Source organism: Heteronotia binoei, chromosome 11 (assembly GCF_032191835.1).
Source record: "Heteronotia binoei isolate CCM8104 ecotype False Entrance Well chromosome 11, APGP_CSIRO_Hbin_v1, whole genome shotgun sequence".
Taxonomy (NCBI): Eukaryota; Metazoa; Chordata; class Lepidosauria; order Squamata; family Gekkonidae; genus Heteronotia; species Heteronotia binoei.
Window position 1 is genome coordinate 77,307,591 of NC_083233.1, and position 25,650 is coordinate 77,333,240.

General features: G+C 49.2%; 1 protein-coding gene across 1 annotated transcript in view; it reads left to right on the plus strand.

Moving 5' to 3' along the window:
- ABCB9 (ATP binding cassette subfamily B member 9) overlaps positions 1-25,650 on the plus strand; it is a 53,889-nt gene that overhangs the window by 14,624 nt on the left and 13,615 nt on the right. Inside the window, exons 3-7 of the mRNA XM_060249851.1 lie at positions 1,593-1,707; positions 4,422-4,552; positions 12,550-12,755; positions 20,777-20,974; positions 24,173-24,301. Of these exons, the coding sequence (XP_060105834.1) occupies positions 1,593-1,707; positions 4,422-4,552; positions 12,550-12,755; positions 20,777-20,974; positions 24,173-24,301 (779 nt within the window). The remainder of the gene's footprint in view (positions 1-1,592; positions 1,708-4,421; positions 4,553-12,549; positions 12,756-20,776; positions 20,975-24,172; positions 24,302-25,650) is intronic.

Sequence of the window (25,650 nt, forward strand, 5' to 3'; positions counted from 1 at the left end):
AATGGAAAATAAAAGGACATTGGACAATTTTTGATAATGATTAAGTATAAGTGGGGGAGGATAAGGATTTTGGTTCTTAGTAATTAAGGGTACCTTTAATATTAATATTTTAAGTTTAATACACCGGCAGGGGTCAAGTAACGGGGGGGAGGGGTGGGTAGAAAGTAATATATGGGATAGAGGGGAAAAAAGTAGATATTAATGATATAAGAAATTGAATATATTGCCATATGTTACTAATAAAATTGTTTGAAACAAAATCCCTAGGGGCCAATCAGAAACCTTGCTGGACAAAAGCCCCACCTGGCCCCACCCCCTTTCTACAAACACTTAGCAGGGGCCAAAAGAGGTGCCGGCAGCGGCAGGTACCACACTGGGCACCACAGTGCCCACAGACCTGTGAGGTAGATCGGCCAGAATAGGTTCAGAGGAGGTCAATGAAGAGGGTGCAGGGTGGGGTGGCCTCAGGGCTGGATTAACAATTAGGACGAGTAGGCACCAGCCTATGGGCCCCTATGCCTTAGGGGTCCCAGGCCAGTTTCCACCACCACCACCACCCCCAGTTTTCCCCCTGCTTGCAGCCCTCCCAGCCTGCACACACAGCCAGCAACTGAGCCGCTCTTTGTCCAGTTTGCCTGGTGCGGCTGCTGCTGGCGTTGTCACCAAGTTTGCCTCTCTCTGCCCCTCCCCACAGCTTTGTCAAAGGGGCTTTTGAGAAGGCGTCTGCAGGCTGTAGCAGGGGCTGTAGGTGGCAGGGGCCGGTGCTCCTACTCGGAGATAACTTGCAAGGGACCCCCCCCAAGATTTTGACTGCCTAGGGACCTCCACAGGATTTAATCCGGCACTGAGTGACCTAGAAAACAAGGCCCACAAGGAAGGCAGAAGAAAGGGGGTCTGTTTAGACTGGGGAAGAGAAAACCAGGGGAGATCCCTCTTGCTGCAGGTCTTCATGGAGAGGCCGAGCGGCCCTCTTCCAGGGATTGAGGGTAGGGCAAGGGTTAATGACTTCTAAGGTCCCCTCCAATTCTTGGATTCTCTATGAAGGAAGACAAATTATTTGTAGTTTTTTGGTGTACCTGTTATCAGTATGCCGGCAGTGTTCCACTCTGCATCTCATCCAGATCTCCAGGTGATGTGCTAGAGATCCTGAATCGCCACCTGCCTGCTATCTGTGTATATCAAGTGCCACCAGGTTGCAGCCAATTTATGGAGACTCCAGCAAGGGGCTTTAAAAGCGAGAGATGTTCAGAGGTGGTTTGGAGAGGTGGCCTTCCTCTGAACCTTTAATATGCCTGGGAGTGCTTCCCTTCAGCTTGGTTTTAGATTTTGACTTTTTTAAAAATTGAGTTGGAAGGATCATTTTTCTATGGCTCTCCTGTGCTGGCTGCCAGCCAAAATGAGAGGTTTACAGCCTTGCACCATCAACATTTCTTGTCCTTCAGATTTCTCCCATTTGGATGGGTGTGTGGGGGGGGGGAGATGGCCAGAAATTGGGTGGTCTGTTAAGGAACCAATGAGCTTGGGAGCACTGTAGGGAGTCTCTTTAAACACGATTGCTTTTCTGTCATAAATTTGCCTTTTGCCACCAACAGGAGAAACATTCCTTCCGTATTACACGGGCCGAGCCATTGATGGAATCGTCATCCAGAAAAGCATGGACAAGTTTACCACCGCGGTGGTAATCATGGCTGTTCTAGCCATAGGAAGGTAACCTTGCGAGAATATCTGGTGTGTTCGTGCTGCTGAATGTTGATTCCGAATGTTGTGAAATGTTCTATGTGGGACTGCTTTGGAGGATGCGCTTCTTTGTGAAAGGTTGCCAGGCTGGGGTACCTGCGCCCTACTTTTTACCTTTTAGAGCAGGGGTGTCAAACATGTGGCCCGAGGGCCGGATCAGTTCCCCGGAGGGTTCCTATCAGGCCCACGAGCAACATAAGAGAAGCCATGTTGGATCAGGCCAATGGCCCCTGCAGTCCAACATTCTGTGTCACATAAGAACATAAGAGAAGCCAGGTTGGATCAGGCCAATGGCCCATCCAGTCCAACACTCTGTGTCACGTAAGAACATAAGAGAAGCCATGTTAGATCAGGCCAGTGGCCCATCCAGTCCAACACTCTGTGTCACATAAGAACATAAGAGAAGCCATGTTGGATCAGGCCAGTGGCCCATCCAGTCCAACACTATGTGTCACACAGTGGCCAAAAAAACCCAGGTGCCATAAGGAGGTCCATCAGAGGGGCCAGGACACTAGAAGCCCTCCCACTGTTGCCCCTCCCAAGCTCCAAGAATACAGAGCATCATTTGCCCCAGACAGAGAGTTCCAACAATACACTGTAGGTAATAGTCACTGATGGACCTCTGCTCCATATGTTTAGCCAGTCCCCCCTTGAAGCTGGCTATGCTTGTAGCCACCACCTCCTGTGGCAGTGAATTCTATGTGTTAATCATCCTTTGGGTGAAGACGGATTTCCTTTTATCCGTTCTAACCCAACTGCTCAGTAACTCACTGCCATCTGCTTCCTTTTCTCTCTCTTGCTTCCTTCTGCATCACAGCTTGCTTTGTCAGGCTTGCTCAATCGCACGCAAGCTACAAAGCAAACCCTCTATTTTCTCCGTTGGCTGACCAGCACACAAAGCAACTTGTGCACAAAAGCTTGCAATGCCCAGCCATTTCATGTTTTCCCCTGGGTCTTAGGCTCAAAGCATTGACCATGAGATTTCTGTAATGAATGCCAATAAATCCAAAGTAGGTTTGCAACTTACACACACCCACCCCCCTGAACAGCACTTGAAAAGCCTACTCCAGATTGCTACAGCACAGTCTCCAGATCCTGATGCAGTAATTCAGAGTAAGAGGTTTCACTTATCAGAAACCGTTAAGTGAACAAAATATTGCAACAGTGCTAATCTTTTAGAAAAATCTTTAATTATGTATGTCTGTGTGTTTTATAAAGTTTATATCTCTGCTACCTGGCATTACATATTATGACACCAATGGTCTGGGCTGACTAGGTCTCGTTTATGTCAGATCCGGCCCTCAAAGCAAATGAGTTCGACACCCCTGTTTTAGAGAGTTATCGTGTACACTGAAGCTACGTGAGACTATCCCAGGACTGGCCGCTTTCTAGAGAGCAATAGGGCTGCCTCTCTTGAGTGTACAGAGTCCTTCCGGAAGCTTTTTTGGTAACAGTAATTCCACGAACAGTTCTGGAGCGAAGGTTACGTGGTTTTCTGTGCCCCTTCTGCATTCTCTCTCAGAGGTGATTCACACGTGTATCTGTATCCCTCAGAGACTCTCAGCAGAATGTGTGAAGTATTGGGCTAAAACGGATATGTACTGCCAGGAAGGTTTGACCTGTGGTATAAGCTGGCATCACGGCCAGCCCTTCCACTAGGCAAACTAGGTGGTTGCCTAGGGCGCTGGCAGGGTGGGGTGGCGAATTTGGCCCTCCCCATGCCATAGACAAAATGCTAGTTTGCCTGTTCCTCCGCCCATTCACCCGTTCCCTTCCTCATTGCTTGCCTCTTCTTGTCCTCTGCTCACTTGACCTGCTTCCTCCCTCCCGATTCCCTTCGCCCTCTCACCAGTCTCTTCCTGTCCTCCGCTTGCCCGCCCCGCCTCCTTCCCACCGATTCCCTTCGCCCTCCCACCCACCCCACCTCCTCCCTGTCTCTTCTAATCCTCTGCTTGCCTGTCCTGCCTCCTCCCCACTGATTCCCTTTGATCTCACCTCCTTTTGAGACCCTGGAAAGCCACTAAAGGGAAGGGACGGTGGCTCAGTGTTAGAGCAACTGCTTGGTAAGCAGAAGGTCCCAGGTTCAATCCCCGGCATCTCCAACTAAAAAGGGTCCAGGCAAATAGGTGTGAAAACCTCAGCTTTTGAGACCCTGGAAAGCCACTAAAGGGAAGGGACGGTGGCTCAGTGGTAGAGCTTCTGCTTGGTAAGCAGAAGGTCCCAGGTTCAATCCCCGGCATCTCCAGCTAACAAGGGTCCAGGCAAGTAGGTGTGGAAAACCTCGGCTTGAGATCCTGGAGAGCTGCTGCCAGTCTGAGTAGACAATACTGACTTTGATGGACCAAGAGTCTGATTCAGTATAAGGCAGCTTGATATGTTGATATGATATTGGCCATGCTGGCTGGGGCTGATGGGAATTGTAGGCAAAAAGCATCTGGAGAGCTACCGTTGCCCACCCCTGATCTAGATCGTGGGCTACCTGTTGGCCATCCCAGCTTTTCAGGGAGCCAATGAAATCTGCGTCTCTTGGGCTGGTGGGTCTCAGCGGTTTGAGCATTGGGAATTGGCGGCTTAACAGTCCCCTTCTTGGTTTCTCTCTAGGCATCCTTTTGTGCGGTAAGACGGGGCTGAGGGATTGTGTGTCAGCGTCTGTCTATCCTATAACGTTTCTTATCTGCAATCAGTTCATTTGCCGCAGGTATCCGAGGTGGCGTCTTTACGCTCATCTTCGCTAGGCTGAACATCCGGTTGCGCAACAGCCTCTTCCGCTCGCTGGTCTCGCAGGAAATGAGTTTCTTCGATGAGAACCTCACAGGTAAGCATGAGAATATAGAACGTAAGAGAAGCCATGTTGGATCAGGTCAATGGCCCATCCAGTTTAACAATCTGGCGCACAGTGGCCAAAAACCCAGGTGCCATCAGGAGGTCCACCAGTGGGGCCGGGACACCAGAAGCCCTCCCACTATTGCCCCCCCCTCCGAGCACCAAGAATACAGAGCATCACTGCCCCAGACAGAGAGTTCCATCTAAACCAGGGGTGGCCAAACTTGCTTTATTTAAGAGCCACATAGAATAAATGACATGTTTGAGAGCTGGAAGGAAGGAAGGAATAGATAGGGGAGGGAGGAAGATGTAGAAGAAAGGAAGGCAAATAGATGGGGAGGGAGAGGTGGAAAGAAAGCAACTTTAAATGCATTCTCTAAGGCGTGGCTTGGGGAAGTGATTTAAAGAGACAAATGCCCTCTCCGTGCTGGCCAATGGGGTGGTGGGGTCTTCAAGAGCCACACAAAATGTGTGAAAGAGCCGCATGTGGTTCCTGAGCCACAGTTTGGCCACCCCTGATCTATACTTTGTGGCTAACAGCCGCTGATGGACCTCTGCTCCATATGTTGAGCCAATCCCCTCTTGAAGATGTTTATGCTTATAGCTGCCAGCACCACCTGTGGCAGTGAATTCCACATGTTAATCACCCTTTGGGTGAAGAAGGACTTCCTTTTATCCGTTCTAACCCGACTGCTCGGCAATTCCATGCAGTGCCCACGAGTTCTTATATTGCGAGAAAGGGAGAAAAGGACCTCTTTCTCTCCCTTCTCTATCCCAGGCATAATCTTGTCAACCTCTATCATGTCACCCCCTTCACTCTCCAGCCCACATGGAGGTCCCCAGGCCTTTTTAGAGTCGATCGTCTATCAATATCTCCTGCATTTGGACAGGTTTTAGTACTAACGCAATATTGTGAGCTGGGTGGTTGTTCCCGTTTTACGAGATGGAAAACAGAGGGTGCCAATCTTGGCCTCAAAAGGTACCCGGTGATAAGATTCTTAAAAACCCACTGTCTTGATTCCGTCGGTTTCCGGGATGTCAGTGGCTCCGAAAAAATGTGAAAAGTATGTCATTTATGACTTTGGAGATCTATATAAAAGCATTTTTTCAGCCAGGTAGAAAGCTCACAGCATCTTGGGCTTTGAATTTATCCTTCATTTCAGGAGATTTTGTTTTCCTAACATTTGGAATATTTTTTACAGCCCTGCCTGAAAGATCTGGGACTAAAATTGAACTAGAAGTCATGGGTTTTCCAGGGAGTGTTGGGAAAATCATTTTTGTGTACATCCCCCCCCCCCCAAAAAAAAGACCCAACTGATGATAGATTATGATAAAAATAATGAGCCACTTTAGCTCTCTGGAGGGTAACAGGAGCAAAAAACAAAAGACGACTTCCCTGCCCCAAGAAGCTTACAGCCTTAATGTTGATAATCTGAAGACAAAGGAAAGAGAGAATGATGAAGGGGTGGACATGAGAGCAGGTGTAGTGGCTGAGACTGAGGTATTAATCTTGAAATCCCAGTTTGAATTTTGCCTCTTTCAGGAACTTGCTTGCTGGTCTTTTGCAGGTCATCCGCTCAGCCTCAAGACTTCCATCTGGAATTAGGAATTATAATACACACCCGCCTTCTGTGGTGGTTCTAATTAGTGCGAGATGAGGCAAATGTGGCCAAACTGGAGCTCGGGAGCCACACGTGGCTCTTTCACACATATTGGGTGGCTCTCAACACCCCCGCCACCAGCGGCTTGGAGAATGCATTTCAAGTTAATTTCTTTCCGCCTCTCCCTCCCCCACCCCCCATTTGTCTGTCTTCCTTCCTTCCTTCCTTCCTTCCTTCCTTCCTTCCTTCCTTCCGTCCCGTCCCGTCCCGTCCCGTCCCATCCTGCAGCTCTCAAATATCTGACATTTATTCTGTGTGGCTTACGTTAACCAAGTTGAGCCACCCCTGTGCTAGTATTACATGCAGAGGCATCTCTGCATACCTTGGCTTGCTTTCCATCTGAGGATCTTGACCTTTGCATAAAAGGTGGCTTTTGAGTGAGAGACAAGAGGGACGGTGGCTCAGTGGTTAGAGCATCTGCTTGGTAAGCAGAAGGTCCCAGGTTCAATCCCCGGCATCTCCAACTAAAAAGGGTCCAGGCAAGTAGGTGTAAAAAACCTCAGCCTGAGACCCTGGAGAGCCGCTGCCAGTCTGAGTAGACAAGACTGACTTTGATGGACCGAGGGTCTGATTCAGTAGAAGGCAGCTTCATATGTTCATATATGTTCATAGGCCTAAGGGGAGGGACGGTGGCTCAGTGGTAGATCATCTGCTTGGTAAACAGAAGGTCCCAGGTTCAATTCCCGGCATCTCCAACTAAAAAGGGTGCATGCAAATAGGTGTGAAAAACCTCAGCTTGAGACCCTGGAGAGCCGCTGCCATTCTGAGTAGACAATACTGACTTTGATGGACTGAGGCTCTGATTCAGTAGAAGGCAGCTTCCTATGTTCATATGTCATAATACAGGAAGAAATTCCTGGCACAAGGGACAGCAAGGCAGAGCGAGTGGAGCAGGAGGCTTGGGGGGGGGATATATTTGTCCCATGATCAGGGCTGGATCTAGGGGGGGGGGGCCAGAGGGGGGTGCTTGCCCCGGTGCCGTCAAAGGAGGGGCACCAAATTGGGTATGGAGTCCATTGTATCATATGGTACCATAAGATAGAATGGCCCATAAGGGGGCACCATTTTTTAATTTTACCCCCCCCCCCCCCCAAAAAAAACATGTAGATCTGGTCCTGCCCATGATGGTATATAGCAGTTCCAGCCTGTTGCGGTGGTCAAAATGGAAGACCTGGTTAAACCCTTGAGGTTCCCCGAGGGGCGTGGACCAGCCTTGTGGGGAAGTTTGACTTGGCCCGTCAGTCTCCATTGCCATGTTGTCAGCTTCTTTTAAAGTTCCTTTGGTTTAAAAGGGATTTGTTATGTGGCCTCGTGGGAGGCTGCTGTGCCAGAAACATGGTTCCACATCGCCCTTGGGTACAGGGAACTAGCCACACGGGCCTTTGGATCCTGGCCGGGGAGTTTCTGCAGAGGGAGCACTTAATCAGCTCTGTGGTCTGGCTCATCTCCTGAGGTTTCTGGCAGAAAGCTTCCATCTGCCCAGAAGGCTCTACAAAAGCCTTTGGCACTTCCACTCTGGCTTAGTATCAAATTGAAAACAGTCTGTCGAAATCAGAACAGGAAAGCGCATCTCTCTCTGCAACAAGATCGGTTCGTCGGTCCCAATTCCGGCGACAGAAGTCTACTCACTACAGAGTCAACGCCTGTCAAAGACTTCAGTGAATTGGGGTGGGGGGGGGGAAGTCTTGAAGGGATGCCAAAAGGCCAGTAAAGTAAGTGCCTATCTCTACGATGAACGTTTCACTGTGGTCTGTGGATCAGTGGTAGAACACCTGCTAGGCATGCAGAAGGTCCCAGGTTCAGTCCCTGGCATCTCCGGTTAGAACAGGGGTGTCAAACATGCAGCCTGTGAGCCATATCAGGCCCCTGGTGAGCTCCTATCAGGCCTACGAGCAGCTCACTGTTGCTTGCTTCCTTTTCCTTCTCTTGCTTCCTTCGGCATCACAGCTTGCTTTGCCAGGCTTGCTCAATCGCACAGGAGCTACAGAGCAAAGCCTCTGCTGTCTCCATTGGCTGACCAGCACATGAAGCGATGTACGTTCAAAAGCTCGCAATGCCCAGCCATTTCACGTTTTCCCCTGAGTCTTAGGCTCAAAGCATTGACCCTGAGATTTCTGCAATGAACGTCAGTAAACCAAAAGTAGGTTTGCAACTTACAGATACGCTCCTGAGCAACAACCTATAAACAGCCTACTCAAGATTGCCGCAGCATAAATTGTCTCCAGATTTTGATTCAGTAATTCAGAGCAAGAAGTGTCAACAGAGATAAACGAGCAAAATATTATCTTTTAAGCATATTTAATTTTAAATTCTTTTTTAAATATTGAATTGTATTTGTCTGTGCCCTTTATAAAGTTTATCTCTCTGCTACTTGGCATTACATTTTATGACATGCACGGCCCGGCCTGACAAGGTCTCATTTATGTCTGATCCGGCCCTCATAACAAATGAGTTCGACCCCCCTGAAGATCTGGCAGTAGGTGATGTGAAAGACCTTGGAGAGCTGCTGCCAGTCTGAGTAGACCATACTGACCAACGGAGAGGTGCAACTTTGGGGTTCATGTTAAAGTCGTGTTGGCCCAGCGGCAGAGCTTCTGCTGGGCATGCAGAAGGCCCCAGGTTCGATCCCCGGCATCTCCAGTTGAAAGTACCCTGTGGGAGGCAATGGGAAAAACCTCAGCCTGAGGCCCTGGAGAGCCGCTGCCAGTTTTGAGTAGACAGTACTGACTTTGATGGACTAGTGGTCCGATTCCATATAAGGCAGCTCCATTTGTGTTGCTCCTGCCCCTACTTTGTAAGTTGCCTGTCTCGCTTCTGAAATTGGGGACACCCAGAGGAAAGCAGGAGTGGGTGAGCTTAAAAACTGCTGATGTCAGTCCAAAACGCATCGCTTCAAGGGTGAATTGGGAATTTAGAATAGCCCTACCCCTAAGATGAAGGGCTGATCGGCCCCCTGTGTTGCTTCAGGAGAGCCAGTTTGGTGTAGTGGTTAAGTGCGCGGACTCTTATCTGGGAGAACCGGGTTTGATTCCCCACTCCTCCACTTGCACCTGCTGGAATGGCCTTGTGTCAGCCAGAGCTTTCTTATCTGGGAGAACCGGGTTCGATTCCCCACTCCTCCACTTGCACCTGCTGGAATGGCCTTGTGTCAGCCAGAGCTCTCTTATCTGGGAGAACCGGGTTTGATTCCCCACTCCTCCACTTGCACCTGCTGGAATGGCCTTGTGTCAGCCAGAGCTTTCTTATCTGGGAGAACCGGGTTCGATTCCCCACTCCTCCACTTGCACCTGCTGGAATGGCCTTGTGTCAGCCAGAGCTCTCTTATCTGGGAGAACCGGGTTTGATTCCCCACTCCTCCACTTGCAGCTGCTGGAATGGCCTTGTGTCAGCCAGAGCTCTCTTATCTGGGAGAACCGGGTTTGATTCCCCACTCCTCCACTTGCACCTGCTGGAATGGCCTTGTGTCAGCCAGAGCTTTCTTATCTGGGAGAACCGGGTTCGATTCCCCCCTCCTCCACTTGCACCTGCTGGAATGGCCTTGGGTCAGCCAGAGCTCTCTTATCTGGGAGAACCGGGTTTGATTCCCCACTCCTCCACTTGCACCTGCTGGAATGGCCTTGTGTCAGCCAGAGCTCTCTTATCTGGGAGAACCGGGTTTGATTCCCCACTCCTCCACTTGCACCTGCTGGAATGGCCTTGTGTCAGCCAGAGCTTTCTTATCTGGGAGAACCGGGTTCGATTCCCCACTCCTCCACTTGCACCTGCTGGAATGGCCTTGTGTCAGCCAGAGCTCTCTTATCTGGGAGAACCGGGTTTGATTCCCCACTCCTCCACTTGCAGCTGCTGGAATGGCCTTGTGTCAGCCAGAGCTCTCTTATCTGGGAGAACCGGGTTTGATTCCCCACTCCTCCACTTGCACCTGCTGGAATGGCCTTGTGTCAGCCAGAGCTTTCTTATCTGGGAGAACCGGGTTCGATTCCCCCCTCCTCCACTTGCACCTGCTGGAATGGCCTTGGGTCAGCCAGAGCTCTCTTATCTGGGAGAACCGGGTTTGATTCCCCACTCCTCCACTTGCACCTGCTGGAATGGCCTTGTGTCAGCCAGAGCTCTCTTATCTGGGAGAACCGGGTTTGATTCCCCACTCCTCCACTTGCACCTGCTGGAATGGCCTTGTGTCAGCCAGAGCTTTCTTATCTGGGAGAACCGGGTTCGATTCCCCACTCCTCCACTTGCACCTGCTGGAATGGCCTTGTGTCAGCCAGAGCTCTCTTATCTGGGAGAACCGGGTTTGATTCCCCACTCCTCCACTTGCAGCTGCTGGAATGGCCTTGTGTCAGCCAGAGCTCTCTTATCTGGGAGAACCGGGTTTGATTCCCCACTCCTCCACTTGCACCTGCTGGAATGGCCTTGTGTCAGCCAGAGCTTTCTTATCTGGGAGAACCGGGTTCGATTCCCCCCTCCTCCACTTGCACCTGCTGGAATGGCCTTGGGTCAGCCAGAGCTCTCTTATCTGGGAGAACCGGGTTTGATTCCCCACTCCTCCACTTGCACCTGCTGGAATGGCCTTGTGTCAGCCAGAGCTCTCTTATCTGGGAGAACCGGGTTTGATTCCCCACTCCTCCACTTGCACCTGCTGGAATGGCCTTGTGTCAGCCAGAGCTTTCTTATCTGGGAGAACCGGGTTCGATTCCCCACTCCTCCACTTGCACCTGCTGGAATGGCCTTGTGTCAGCCAGAGCTCTCTTATCTGGGAGAACCGGGTTTGATTCCCCACTCCTCCACTTGCACCTGCTGGAATGGCCTTGTGTCAGCCAGAGCTTTCTTATCTGGGAGAACCGGGTTCGATTCCCCACTCCTCCACTTGCACCTGCTGGAATGGCCTTGTGTCAGCCAGAGCTCTCTTATCTGGGAGAACCGGGTTTGATTCCCCACTCCTCCACTTGCAGCTGCTGGAATGGCCTTGTGTCAGCCAGAGCTCTCTTATCTGGGAGAACCGGGTTCGATTCCCCACTCCTCCACTTGCACCTGCTGGAATGGCCTTGTGTCAGCCAGAGCTTTCTTATCTGGGAGAACCGGGTTCGATTCCCCACTCCTCCACTTGCACCTGCTGGAATGGCCTTGTGTCAGCCAGAGCTCTCTTATCTGGGAGAACCGGGTTTGATTCCCCACTCCTCCACTTGCAGCTGCTGGAATGGCCTTGTGTCAGCCAGAGCTCTCTTATCTGGGAGAACCGGGTTTGATTCCCCACTCCTCCACTTGCACCTGCTGGAATGGCCTTGTGTCAGCCAGAGCTTTCTTATCTGGGAGAACCGGGTTCGATTCCCCCCTCCTCCACTTGCACCTGCTGGAATGGCCTTGGGTCAGCCAGAGCTCTCTTATCTGGGAGAACCGGGTTTGATTCCCCACTCCTCCACTTGCACCTGCTGGAATGGCCTTGTGTCAGCCAGAGCTCTCTTATCTGGGAGAACCGGGTTTGATTCCCCACTCCTCCACTTGCACCTGCTGGAATGGCCTTGTGTCAGCCAGAGCTTTCTTATCTGGGAGAACCGGGTTCGATTCCCCACTCCTCCACTTGCACCTGCTGGAATGGCCTTGTGTCAGCCAGAGCTCTCTTATCTGGGAGAACCGGGTTTGATTCCCCACTCCTCCACTTGCACCTGCTGGAATGGCCTTGGGTCAGCCAGAGCTCTCTGATCTGGGAGAACCGGGTTTGATTCCCCACTCCTCCACTTGCACCTGCTGGCATGGCCTTGGGTCAGCCATAGCTCTGGCAGAGGTTGTCCTTGAAAGGGCAGCTGCTGTGAGAGCCCTCTCCAGCCCCACCCACCTCACAGGGTGTCTGTTGTCGGGGAGGAAGGGAAAGGAGATTGTGAGCCGCTCTGAGACTCTTCGGAGTGGAGGGCGGGATATAAATCCAATATCTTCTTCATCTTCTTCTTCTTCCCATTATGCTGTCCCTCTCTGTTTCTGAGCGCAATTTATCATCCCGACTCTTGCCTTTAAGGCCCTGAGTGGCTCAGAGCCAGAATTCTTGAATCTCTACCAATTTCTGCACTTGTCCAGCATGTCGGCTGAATTCCTCCTTGCAACCTGTACCCTCTCTGTCCTCCACCCGCAGAGGCTAGTCAAGTGATGACATGGCTTTTTCAGTGGTGGCCCCTTGCTTTTTGCACATTCTTCCTCTTAAGACTTGCCCAGCACCTGCTTTACTATCTTTTAGTCGCCGGGACAATCGATTTATCCTTTTTAGACTGCTGTGTGATTTATTGTGTTTTACTCTTGCGATCTGCCCCGAGCAGGTTTTCTAAACAGATTGACTCTCTTGCAGGTGACATTATTTCCCGGCTCACCTCGGACACCACCATTGTGAGCGACCTGGTCTCGCAGAACATCAACATCTTCCTGCGAAACATGGTCAAAGCCACTGGGGTCATCGTCTTCATGTTCAGCCTGTCCTGGCAGCTCTCCCTGGTCACCTTCATGGGGTTCCCTATCATCATGCTCATATCTGATCTTTATGGGAAATACTACGAGGTGAGTACCCAGAGCTGTGCCTTGGAGCTTGTTCTCGTGCAGAATTTCCATTGTGGGTTGTGCAGTAAAATAAGGTTTCCCTGAATGTGTGCAAAGAATCTTGAAGACTGAAAGAGACTGCAGATTTATAACCCCACCCTCCTCTCTGAATCTCAGAGCAGCTTAGAACAAGAAGGAATTGAAGATTTATATCCAGCCCTTCTCTCTGAATCAGAAACTCCAACCGGCTTACAATCTCCTCTATCTTCTCCCCCCACAACAGACACTGCCCTTTCAAGGACAACTCCTACTAAAGCTGTGGCTAACCCAAGGCCATTCCAGCAGGTGCAAGTGGAGGAGTGGGGAATCAAACCCAGTTTTCCCAGATAAGAGAGCTATGGCTGACCCAAGGCCATGCCAGCAGGTGCAAGTGGAGGAGAGGGGAATCAAACCCGGTTCTCCCAGATAAGAGTCTGCACACTTAACCACTACACCAAACTGGCTCTCCCTACAATCTCCTTTATTTCCTTCCCCCACAACAGACACCCTGTGAGGTGGGTGGGGCTGAGAGAGCTCCTACAGCAGCTGCCCTTTCAAGGACAACTCCTGTGAGAGCTATGGCTGACCCAAGGCCATTCCAGCAGGTGCAAGTGGAGGAGTGGGGAATCAAACCTGGTTCTCCCAGATAAGAGTCTGCACACTTAACCACTACACCAAACTGGCTTTCAGAAGGAAACGGATGCCTTCTTGGAAGGAAACTGTCCTCCTCTCTGAAGGAAACTGATGCCTGTGTATCTCAAATAGCTAGCAGGGAGGGTTTGAGTACAACAAACTACACTGGGTTTAGAGGTGGCCTTGATTCAGAGGTTGGCGTGTTCCTGTAGCTGCAAGATGTACAGGTTCAGGTGGGCAGCCAACAGAGTATAGGGGCTGAGGCCTTCCTCTGGTAAGACAAGAAGAGCCCTGCTGGATCAGCCCAGTGAGGGTCCATCTAGTCCAGCATCCTGTCTCATACAGTGGCCACCCAGTTCCTCTGGAGGGCCAACAACAGGGCAAGAGAGGCTGAGGCCTTCCCCTCAGAAGAGCCCTGCTGGGTCAGCTGCTGGAGGAGGTGAGGGCCCTGCGGAACCTTGGGCAGTTCCACAGGGCCTGTAAGACAGTCCTCTTCCGGTTGGCATACAACTGACCGATATCTGAACATCCGAATATTTGAACATCAGAATATCTGAATATTGGAATATCTGAGTAGCTGAATTTTTAAGGAAGTCTTAGCATGGCATACTGATAATTGTGTTTTTACTCTATTTTATTGTATAAATTATTTTAAATTGATTTATTGTTACAACTTTGTGTTGTGAGCTGCCCTGAGCCCGCTTCGGTGGGTTAGGGCGGGATATAAATCGAATGAAATAAATAAATAAAAATAAAATAAATAAACAACAGGGCAGAGAGGCTGAGGCCTTCCCCTCAGAAGAGCCCTGCTGGGTCAGACCAGTGAGGGTCCATCTAGTCCAGCATCCTGCCTCACACAGTGGCCACCCAGTTCCTCTGGAGGGCCAGCAACAGGGCAGAGAGGCTGAGGCCTTTCCCTACCTCCTGGCTCAGGGATTCAGAGGGCCTCTGGAGGCTCTCCTCAGTCACCATGGCTAACAGCCATTGATAGACTTCTCCTCCATGAATCGATCCAGTCCCCTTTTAAAGCTGTATATTCCTCTGGCCATCATTACATCCTCTAGCAGCAAATTCCACATTTTCATCACTCCCTATGTAAAGAAGTATTTCCTTTTGTCTGTCTTGTTGTTATGAGGAGAAAATGGAGGAGAGGAGCTTTGTGAGCAGCTTTGGGCCTCCACTGGGGAGAAAAGGAAGGTATAAATAAAGTAAATAAGAAGAAGAAAAGAAGAAGAATATTTATATCCCACCCTATACTCTGAATCTCATAGTCTCAGAGCAGTCACAATCTCCTATATCTTCTCTCCCCCCAACAGGCACCCTGTGAGGTATGTGGGGCTGAGAGAACTCTCACGGCAGCTGCCCTTTCAAGGACAACCTCTGCCAGAGCTCTGGCTGACCCAAGGCCATTCCAGCAGCTGCCAAGTGAAAGCAGGGAATCAAATCCAGTTCTCCCAGATAAGAGTCTGCACACTTAACCACTACATAGGCTTCCCAATCCCCAGGTCCCAGAGGGGGATCCCCCGGTTTTACAGGCTTCCCCCCCCCCAGCCAGCTGGCCGGCGGGGGAAGCCCCGCCCCCAGAGCCATCATGCACCTCTATGAACGATTCCCATAGGGAATGATGGGGAATTGATCCGCGGGTATCGGGGGCTCTGGGGGGGCTGTTTTTTGAGATAGAGGCACCAAATTTTCAGTATAGCATCTAGTGCCTCTCCCCAAAATACCTTCCAAATTTCAAAAATATTGGACCAGGGGGTCCAATTCTATGAGCCCCCAAAGAAGGTGCCCCGATCCATTATTTCCTATGGAAGGACGGCATTTAAAAATTTGTGCAGTCCCTTTAAATGTGATGGCCAGAACTCCCTTGAAGTTCAATTATGCTTGTCACACCCTTGCTCTTGGCTCCGCCCCCAATGTCTCCTGGCTCCACCCCCAAAGTCCCCAGATATTTCTTAAATTGGACTTGGCAACCCTACCACTGCACCAAACTGGCTCTCATAATAAATAAATAAATATCCACTGTCCTTGTGCTGTTCCATTCTGTGGCAGATTCATCACCCACCCTAAGGGGGATTCTTAAGTACATTGTCTTCCTGCTCATGTCTTGTTACTTTTTCTTTTCCCCTCCCGAGAGGAACGGCTGCTCGTGTGAATGATGATCCTTGAATTTCCTAGCGGCAAGTGTCTATTCTACCAGAAATTCTATAGATAGACTTTGGCATCCTAATATATTCTTTTAGTCCTCAACAAATATGGGGATGATTTATTTGCCTATCATGATAGTTCCTTTGTTCTGCTTTTCTTTTTTCTGGTATAAAGTACCCCAAAGCTATTTACGATGGAATAAGATTTCAGTTACAAAATAGATTTACAAGGGGAAAAGTCCAAAGGGAACAACACTGTAAACCAGTAATCCTACAGGAACAGAATGGTAGCGGAAGGCATCGGCAAGTCACAGCTGAATTATGGAGACCCTGCAGGGCAGGGGTGTCAAACATGTGGCTCGAGGGCTGAATCAGGCCCCTGGAGGGCTCCTATCAGCCTCCCGAGCAACTGGCTGTCCTCTGCTTCCTTCTCCCTCTCTCTTGCTTCCTTCTGCATCGCAGCCTGCTTTGCCAGGCTTGCTCAATCGCACAGGAGCTACAGAGCAAAGCCTCTGTTTTCTCCAATGGCTGAGGCTCCTCCATTAGGGAGGAAGGGGGATTTGCTCTGCCAGGCTCTCTCCATTGCGCAGCAGAGCAACTGAGCCAAGCCTCTCTTCCTTTTGTTGGCTGAGGCTCCTCCCCCTCCGGGTCCCCAGGGGAAGGAAGGAAAGAACCAGAACGCCCTTTGCCCAGTTCCCTGGATCGCACAGGAGGGATACAAAGAAAGCACCTTTACGACCAACGAGTTCTAATGTGTTAAGCATGTTTTATTTTAAGCTTTTCAAAATCTTTGTATTTGACTTGTTTCCTGTATAAAGTTTATATCTCCGCTACCTGGCATTGCATTTTATGACCCACGCGGCCTGGCCCAACAAGGTCTCATTTATGTCAGATCTGACTTAAGGGCCAAAAATTAAAAGCAAAATGTAAAGTGAAATCATAACCCAAAACGGGGTTGGTGAATCAGCCAAACATTGCAGGAAAGTAAATCCCAGGACCTACCCAGTTCCGTTGGCCCAGAGTGATCAGGGACCCTGGAACTCCCCCCACCACCACCAACACGCACACACACCAGTCCCCTCCTTTTAGCAACTCTGGCCTCAAGTTGTCAAGATTAGCAGCATAGAAACCCAGGCAATTAATAGCCCGGGCAAGCCCGATTTCATCAGATCTCAGAAGTTAAACAGGGTTGGTTCTGGCAAGGGTTGATTCAGGTGACCTCCTTGGAATACCAGAGCTGGGAGGCAGGGGCAGGCTTTATTCAGCCATCTCTCTGAATATCCTTCAGGTGTCTGGTAGGGGTCAATCACCATTGACCCCTACCACAGTGGTTGCCATGACTTCCAGGGGCACGCTCACACATGCAAATACGAAACCATCCTCCCCCCCCCCGACTTAGCAGCATAAAGGGCCTCATATTTAAAAGTGGTCATGCTATGGCTTCTTTAACGAGCGTGGGAACTTTTAACATTGTCAGCTGTCCATATGACTGGACTCATGATCATCCAGTCTCATACAGAGACTACCTGGCAGGCTTGTAATCAGGATAATTAAGATAATAGAGGTGAACTACTTTGAACACTCAAGAAGTAATGTATCAGATTTACCTATTAGTGTTGAAATGTAGATTGTAAGATCTTTGGAGTGGAATCTCTCTTTTATTTCCCCTCCCCCCCCCAACTTGTTTAACTTTCCATTGGGAAAATACTCAGGTGACGTGTTCATGGCGCATCTTGTTGAGAGCCAGTTTGGTGTAGTGATTAAGTGTGTGGACTCTTACCTGGGAGAACCGGGTTTGAGTCCCCACTGCTCCGCTTGCAGTTGCTGGAATGGCCTTGGGTCAGCCATAGCTCTGGCAGAGGTTGTCCTTGAAAGGGCAGCTGCTGGGAGAGCCCTCTCAGCCCCACCCACCTCACAGGGTGTCTGTTGTGGGGGGAGAAGATATAGGAGATTGTAAGCCACTCTGAGTCTCTGATTCAGGGAGAAGGGCGGGGTATAAATCTGCTGTCTTCTCCTTCTCCACTCCTCCACTTGCAGCTGCTGGAATGGCCTTGGGTCAGCCAGAGCTCTGGCAGAGGTTGTCCTTGAAAGGGCAACTGCTGGGAGAGCCCTCTCAGCCCCACCCACCTCACAGGGTGTCTGTTGCGAGGGAGGAAGGTCAAGGAGATTGTGAGCCTTGGGATGGGATGCAGGTGGGAAGAGGTCTGAGCATTCCTACATCTCTGACCTCTTCCAAAACACAAAGACCCGGACCCACTGCCATATCTTCCCCGCCCCCATATGGCCAGAATTCCTGACCCAGCCATAGTCCTCCCCACCATCCTGGTGAAATCAGCTCCCTGTCGAGATACGGGCCCTACCAGTTTTGTTAACTTCCTGTAGGGCCTGGAGAGCCAGTTTGGTGTAGTGGTGAAGTGTGCGGACTCTTATCTGGGAGAACCGGGTTTGATTCCCCACTCCTCCACTTGCAGCTGCTGGAATGGCCTTGGGTCAGCCATAGCTCTGGCAGAGGTTGTCCTTGAAAGGGCAGCTGCTGTGAGAGCCCTCTCCAGCCCCACCCACCTCACAGGGTGTCTGTTGTGGGGGAGGAAGGTAAAGGAGATTGTGAGCCGCTCTGAGACTCTTCGGAGTGGAGGGCGGGATATAAATCCAATATCTTCTTCTTCTAAGACAGAGCTGTTCTGCCAGGCGTTTGGTTGAGGCAGGTGGACACCCTTTGCTCTGTTGCCTACTCCATCGGCTATCCTCCCCCACAGTGATCTGAACTACTGTATCCGGGCCACTGACTGTACTCCAACCTACACCATGAGCCCGCCCCCCTTTGTCATACTGCACTGTGTTATGTTGCTGCTTTAACTGTATTTTATTGGTTTTATTGTGTTGTATTTGCTTGGTTTGTCTGTATGTGATCTACTCTGGGAAAGGGCGGAATATAAATTAACCCAAATAAATAAGTAAATAAATAAATCAGCCGCTCTGAGATTCAGAGTGAAGGACGGGATATAAATCCATCATCATCGTCATTATCGCCTCCTTCTTCCTTCTTTTAACCCCAGGATCAGCTGCTTCAGTTGAACTCAGCCTCCATTTCCCGGTACTCTTAATAGTTAAAAACGGAGTGATAATGGAGGATTTTCAATTCCTGCCCCTCAGCCTGGGTCAAGTTTGGGATTTCTCTCGTGCGTGCCTTGTCTGCCGTTCCGCACCCAATTTCCTTCCACCTCTTTCTTGAACTCATAATACCCATTGGGGCATATGCGCACGTGGCTAAACCGTCACGGTTCGTCATCTAGCCAGTTTTGCATTGCTCACCTCTGTGTGGGCCCGTAGCTCTGAAGTCGGACACCCGCCTCACGTACCAGGGCCGATGTTAGTCAGGCTACATTTCCTGTTCTGCCACATCCTTCGTGCTCCTCTGGGCTCGATCGCTCTGCAGAGGCGAGAGCCAGACCCACACAATGCTTCCGCCACACAAGCGCCGTGGATTCCTGCCAGCCGCGGTTTCTTGGCTCTCTGCCATTGCTAGATTTAATCCGGCGGAGAATGGGACTCGGGAGGGAATGAGGCAGGTTATGCTAAATCGAAGTCTGTGGGATACGCATGCTTCATTGACCTTCTTAAAGACGCGCTCCTTTCCCACCCCGCCCCCCTCGCTGTTCTGCACACAGGGAAGCCTCCGCTGCAGTGATGAATGTCCGCTAGACAGGCCAGAACAGTTCCACACGGATTGGTCTTTGGCTGCCTCCACACAGGGGCATTGCTCTACCCTCTCCCCCCCCCCCCTCCACAAAAAAGCAGCACTTTTTTTTTTTGCACTTCTGAATGACTTCACCGTTCAGTTGTCCACCTTCCAACTTTTCCCAGACTCTGCTACGACTTTTCTCAGTCCCGCTTTGGTGCAGGCCTCCCTGGAAAATCATACCCTGAGCAGGCTAGGTCACAATATGGAAGAAAAGGGGTGGATTTCTACCCATATGAAGCACTGTTTTCTCTCCCATTTCCTCTTGTGCCCACTGTTTGTCCTGCACCCTCCGTCTGCCGGCTTGGAGAAGGCCTTTGTCTCTTTAAATCATATTGCCAAGCCAGACAGCACTTGGAGAATGCATTTAAAGTTGCTTTCTTTCCACCTCTCTCCCCTCCTCCTTCTCCCATCTATTTGCCAGCCTGCCTGCCTGCTTGCTTTCGAACATCTGACATTCATTCTATGTGGGTCTTACATTAAGCAAGTTTGGGCACCCCTGCTATAGAGATACAACCAATACCATTTTTTCAAAGACAAAAATCCTGTTGTGTGTGTGTATGTGCGCGCACGTGTGTGTGAAATAGCAGGTACAGGGGGAAAGCATCCCACCCCACTCAGTGTTCTCTTCTTTTCACCCTACTCTGCCTCGACATGCTTGTTTCTTCCTTTTCCCTGTGTAACTTGTGTTTTTGGTCCCCTGAACTACGTCATGGCTCTTCTCTTTGCCAGCATCCATCCCAAAATACTGTCAAGTCTGCAGATTCAATGATGAGTCGATGTAGGTACAAAGAAACTATTTTATTGATATTGAATACTTGTGGCTTAAGCCAAGGCTTGAAAAGACTAAAGGAGATACAGTAGATACATTGCATATAAGGCATACTTCAAAGGGATTCCTACGGGTAGGGGAATTGTGCAGAGGACATTCACACATAGATGTTACAAATACATTCTCATGTTGATTAGAGGCCCAGTTGGCCTTGATGCTCCCAGGCTCCTTCCTCTCCCCCGAGCCTAGGCTGAGAAGGCTCAGATAAGACTTTTCACACATCACCATTTCAAAGCAGGGATATTCTGTAAGAGGAGGGAGGGGGGAACAGGAGAGGATTTGCTAGCAGCATTTGGTTACACTTTGGTTCTACCCAGCATGCTCTACATTTGAGCCAGAGTTATAGCCAGACTTGAAAAATACAACAGGCAACACTAAAAATAAATTCTCCAGTCAACGTAACATATCTGGCTGCAGACACCTTCTTGGTGGGTCGCTGAACTTTCGGGTCTCTTCTCAAGAATCACACATTGCAAAAGAGTATACAAAGTGTGTGTATTCAGTGGCAAGAACTGCAGGCATTGCTCAAACGCTGTTGCAGAAGGCTCAGGAAACACTGAAATAGGAGCATTCAATGCCTCAGTTCCTCAACAGTCTTCCTCCCTGTGGTGTTCTTCTCTCCCCCCCCACCCGCTTCTTTTTCCCCGTTCAGAAACTTTCCAAGGAGGTTCAGAACGCTCTGGCAAAAGCCAACAACACTGCTGAAGAGACCATTTCTGCCATGAAGACCGTCCGCAGCTTTTCCAACGAGGAGGTGGAGGCCAATGTCTATCAGGACAAGCTGCAGCAAGTCTACAAACTCAACAAAAAAGAGGCCTTGGCGTACACCTACTACGTCTGGTCCAACGGGGTAAGAACATAAGAACCTAAGAGAAGCCATGTTGGATCAGGCCAATGGCCCATCCAGTCCAACACTCTGTGTCACATAAGAACATAAGAGAAGCCATGTTGGATCAGGCCAGTGGCCCATCCAGTCCAACACTCTGCGTCACATAAGAGAAATCATGTTGGATCAGGCCAGTGGCCCATCCAATCCAACACTCTGCATCACATAAGAACATAAGAAAAGCCATGTTGGATCAGGCCAGTGGCCCATCCAGTCCAACACTCTGTGTCACATAAGAACATAAGAGAAGCCATGTTAGATCAGGCCAATGGCCCATCCAGTCCAACACTCTGTGTCACAGAAGAACACAAGAGCAGCCATGTTGGATCAGGCCAATGGCCCCTCCAGTCCAACACTCTGTGTCACATAAGAACATAAGAGAATCCCTATTGGATCAGGCCAGTGACCCCTCCAGTCCAACACTCTCATCCCAATTAGGATAGTCAAGTCTCAAGCACTTTTTTGGAGAAAATTCTTTGTGATTTACTCGACAGTACTGTCAGAGGCTCAGTATCCCGGGTCTACGCTTCTATTTATGAAATTAATTAAGCATCACATCATGTCAAATTTTGCATAAGCTTTATTTAAAGTTTGGACTGTAAAAGCAGTTTATAGGAAGAGTGGAAGAAGAGCTGAAAGGAAGACCTTCTCCATGTGAAAGCTGGATGGAGTTAAGATTTTGTTAAAATTGATGAACACTTACATAGACCTCATATTATTGGGATTTTGAACTGGAATCTTGTATGAAGACTGAGATCTATTAATAGAATTGCATTTTGTATATTTTTGGTTTAGTTGTTTTTGATCACAGTTATTGCTTGTCTTAAGGCCTTGCCTGTTCCTGTGGCAATCACTACATTTTCTGGCAGCGAATTTCACATTTTAATCACTCTCTGTAAAGAAGTATTTCCTTTTGTCCATCCTTAATCTGCTGCCCGCCTGTCAGCTCCATTAGATGCCCTCGAGTTCTAGTAGTTTGGGAGAGGGAGAAAAAGTTCTCTTTGGCAACTCTCTGCCCTTTGCATAATTTTATAAGCCTCTATCATGTCCCCAGGGCCAGCTTGCCCTCTAGGCAAACCAGTACAAAAATGAAGTAATCTGTGTACCACATGTACATTCAGGAAAACGTCATACTTTATCAGTGTTCGTTTAAAGGTACAGTAACGTTAATAGGTTATACAAATTTCACTGATAACAAAATACACGATACAAGTGGTAAAAATCAATTCCACACAATAGTCCTCATGTGAATCCTAGGACATCAGTTTCACAGTTGTCAAGAACAGACTTGTAAAGTGGTCCTCCCAGAGCGTCAGTCACTGGAGAAAAAGGCCTCAGACGGAACGGAGACCGGTTTCAGCTGCACTTCTTTGTCAATCGCACATCTCTTAGCGTGAACTTGAATTTTGAACTTGCATCAAAATTTCTCAGCTGGAAACGTCCCTCTGTTGAAGCTTACTAACATCACCCTTCTTAAAGGTTACATACTCAAATGGTTGCAGCTGTACCTGTTTACTTTGTTTTAAAGAGGTACAATTTTTTTGTTACACTTTCTCATATAACAACCAACAATATAACATGGTCTTTTACAAACACAAGATAATTTCCTTGTTACAGTTTCTTATCACATCATTATAATGACAAAAGAGTTAATATACTTCAAATATTAATAGAACCCAGCACTATACTTTACAAAAATACCGCTAAGTCAAAACTCTGATTAAGTCCCATTGGCATCATTGTCATTAACTTATGTATCCAGTAACACTCACGTTTAAGTAAGTGTTCCTGAATATCTGTTCGTACAAAAGGGTTGGCATCAAATTTTTCCAACACTGAAAAAGAAATCGTTAGGGGAATGATGGGCATCACTAAAATGTTGGCAGAGGGGAGCCTCTGTTTTTTGATTTTTTCAGATGAGACCAGTGCTCACGTATTCTTGTACGTACGTACTAGTAAGTTTCAACAGAGGGACATTTCCAGCTGAGAAACTTTGAAAGCAGAAATAATTAGACTGGAGTCCCCATAAGATACGATGCTTTAGGTGAGTAGTTGGATAATGGTACGGTTGATTTTTTGTAAGAAGGACAGAGTTTGACATTAGCTATTTTATGTTGCGTCAGGAGGAGCCGCTAAGCAGTAAAATGCTAAGAGATGTGTGACTGACAAAGGCGTGCAGCCGAAACCAGTCTCCGTTCCGTCTGAGGCCTTTTTCTCCAGTGACTGACACTCTGGGAGGACTACTTTGCAAGTCTGTTCTTGACAACTGTGAAACTGATATCCTAGGATTCACATGAGGACTATTGCGTGGAATTGATTTTTACCACTTGTATCGTGTATTTTGTTATCAGTGAAATTTGTATAACCTATTAACATTACTGTACCTTTAAATGAACACTGAAGTTTTCCTGAATGTACATGTACATGTGCTACACAGATTACTTCATTTTTGTACTGTTCTCTACTGTGTATCCTCTGGTTGTTACTTGTTACTGTATTGCACTAGGCAAACCAGGCAATTGCCTAGGGCGCCAGCAGGGTGAGGGCGCCAAATTCAGCCTGCCTCCCCGCCTTGCTCTCTAGGCCTATTTGCCTCCCCAGCCGCCTCCTCCCTCCCTTCCTCTCTAATGCCTGGAACCGCGGTAAAGTGCCGCATTCTGGAAAGCCCCCCTCCCACTGATCAGCTGATCGGTGTGTAAAACTGTGCCAGAGGCTGGCAGCTCCTATGCCGCCCCTCCGGCATGCTCCCAATCAGCAGCAGTGGTAAGGACGTGGGGAGGCCTTTCAAGAGCCCAGAAAGCGGTGCTTTACTGCCGTCCCAGACATTAAAATAGATAGGGAGGGAGGAGGATGTGGCGGGGGAGGGGGTGGGCAGTGAGGCTGCCTGGGGTGCTATGCCCTATAGAGCAGGCCCTGCATGTCCCCCCTTAGTTGTCTCTTCTCTAAACTGAAAAGTCCCAGACTCTTCAGCCTTTCCATCAAGCGTTTCTGCTCTAATCAGCCCAATGGGTGTTCCTCAAATCTTGCCTGTTTCAGCTCATTAGTTGCCAGGAACAACATTGTTGTTCGATGGGGGGAAGCGTTGCTGCTGTTTTAAGGGCGTTCTCGTGTCCCAGAAACCCTCAGTCCTCGTTGAGCCTGAGCGTCTGTATCTGTTTTCAGCTGACGCTCCTCGTCGTCCAAGTCAGCATCCTCTACTACGGCGGCCACCTGGTGATCTCTGACCGGATGACCAGCGGGAATCTGATATCCTTCATTATTTATGAATTCGTCTTGGGAGACTGCATGGAGGCAAGTTCCCTCAAGCTGCGAGCCTCTGCATCCCGAGAGAAACTGTCGTATCGGATCGCTGTCGAGTTCCAGTTCTCTCAAATTCTCTGTCATTCTCCGGTAACGCTAGCTTTGGAGAATAAGTCTCCAGGTCTGGAGCTGATGTCTCTTCAGCTTGGACAGGGGCTCCAAGCCGGTTTAAGCCTTCGATATTCCCGTTAATGTGTTGTTGAGCAATATGTGAAGTGTCTTCCTATTAAAACTGTGAATGAGCGGCATTTAAAAATTGTCACACCGCAGTCTGTACTATCCAGGGGGGGGGTTTTCTGTAGCAGGAACTCCTTTGCATATTAGACCACACACCCCCTGATGTAGCCAATCCTCCTGGAGCTTACAGCAGAAGAAGACTGCAGATTTATACCCCGCCTTTCTCTCTGAATCAGAGACTCAGAGCAGTTTACAATCTCCTATATCTTCTCCCTCCACAACAGACACCCTGTGAGGTGGGTGGGGCTGAGAGGGCTCTCCCTGAAGCTGCCCTTTCAAGGACAACTCTGCAAGAGCTACGGCTGACCCAAGGCCATTCCAGCAGCTGTAAGTGGAGGAGTGGGGAATCAAACCCAGTTCTCTCAGTTAAAGTCCGTTCACTTAACTACCGCGCCAATACTGGCTGTGTACTAAGAGCCCTGTAAACTCTTGGAGGATTGGCTACATCAGAGGGTGTGGCCTAATTTGTAAAGGCCACATCCCCTGATGAAGGACCTGTACTAAGAGCCCTCTAAGCTCCAGGAGGATTGGCTACAGTACATCAGGGGGTGGGGTGTGGCCTAATATGCAAAGGAGTTCCTGCTACCAAAAAAAGCCCTGACACTGTCTATGAAACAATATTTAATCTTGAGGGAGGGGGGAGCCTTGTGCCTTGGATAGTGAGGGAAAATGATAAGCAATTGATTTTTTTTTTCAAAAAAATCAAAAATAAGTATTTATGCCTGGAAAGAGAAGTAGTCTGATGCCAAGAAGTAGTCTGATGCCATTCCAGAGACAAGGGTTCAGGAAGGTATGCTCTACATCAAGGGTGGCCAACGGTGGCTCTCCAGATGTTTTTTGCCTACAACTCCCATCAGCCCCAGCCATTTGCCATGCTGGCTGGGGCTGGAAGTTGTAGGCAAAAAAACATCTGGAGAGCTACTGGCCACTCCCGCTCTGCATCACTAGAGGCAGAAAGGATTTGTTCCGCATCCTGATTGGTTTTCCTTGGACAATACAGAGGAAATCCTCCTCTTCAGATCCGAGTGGAGAAAAGAGGATATGCAGGAGAAGGAGTACCCAGGTTAAGTTTGGGTAATTCAGGGCTTTTTTTGAGCAGGAAT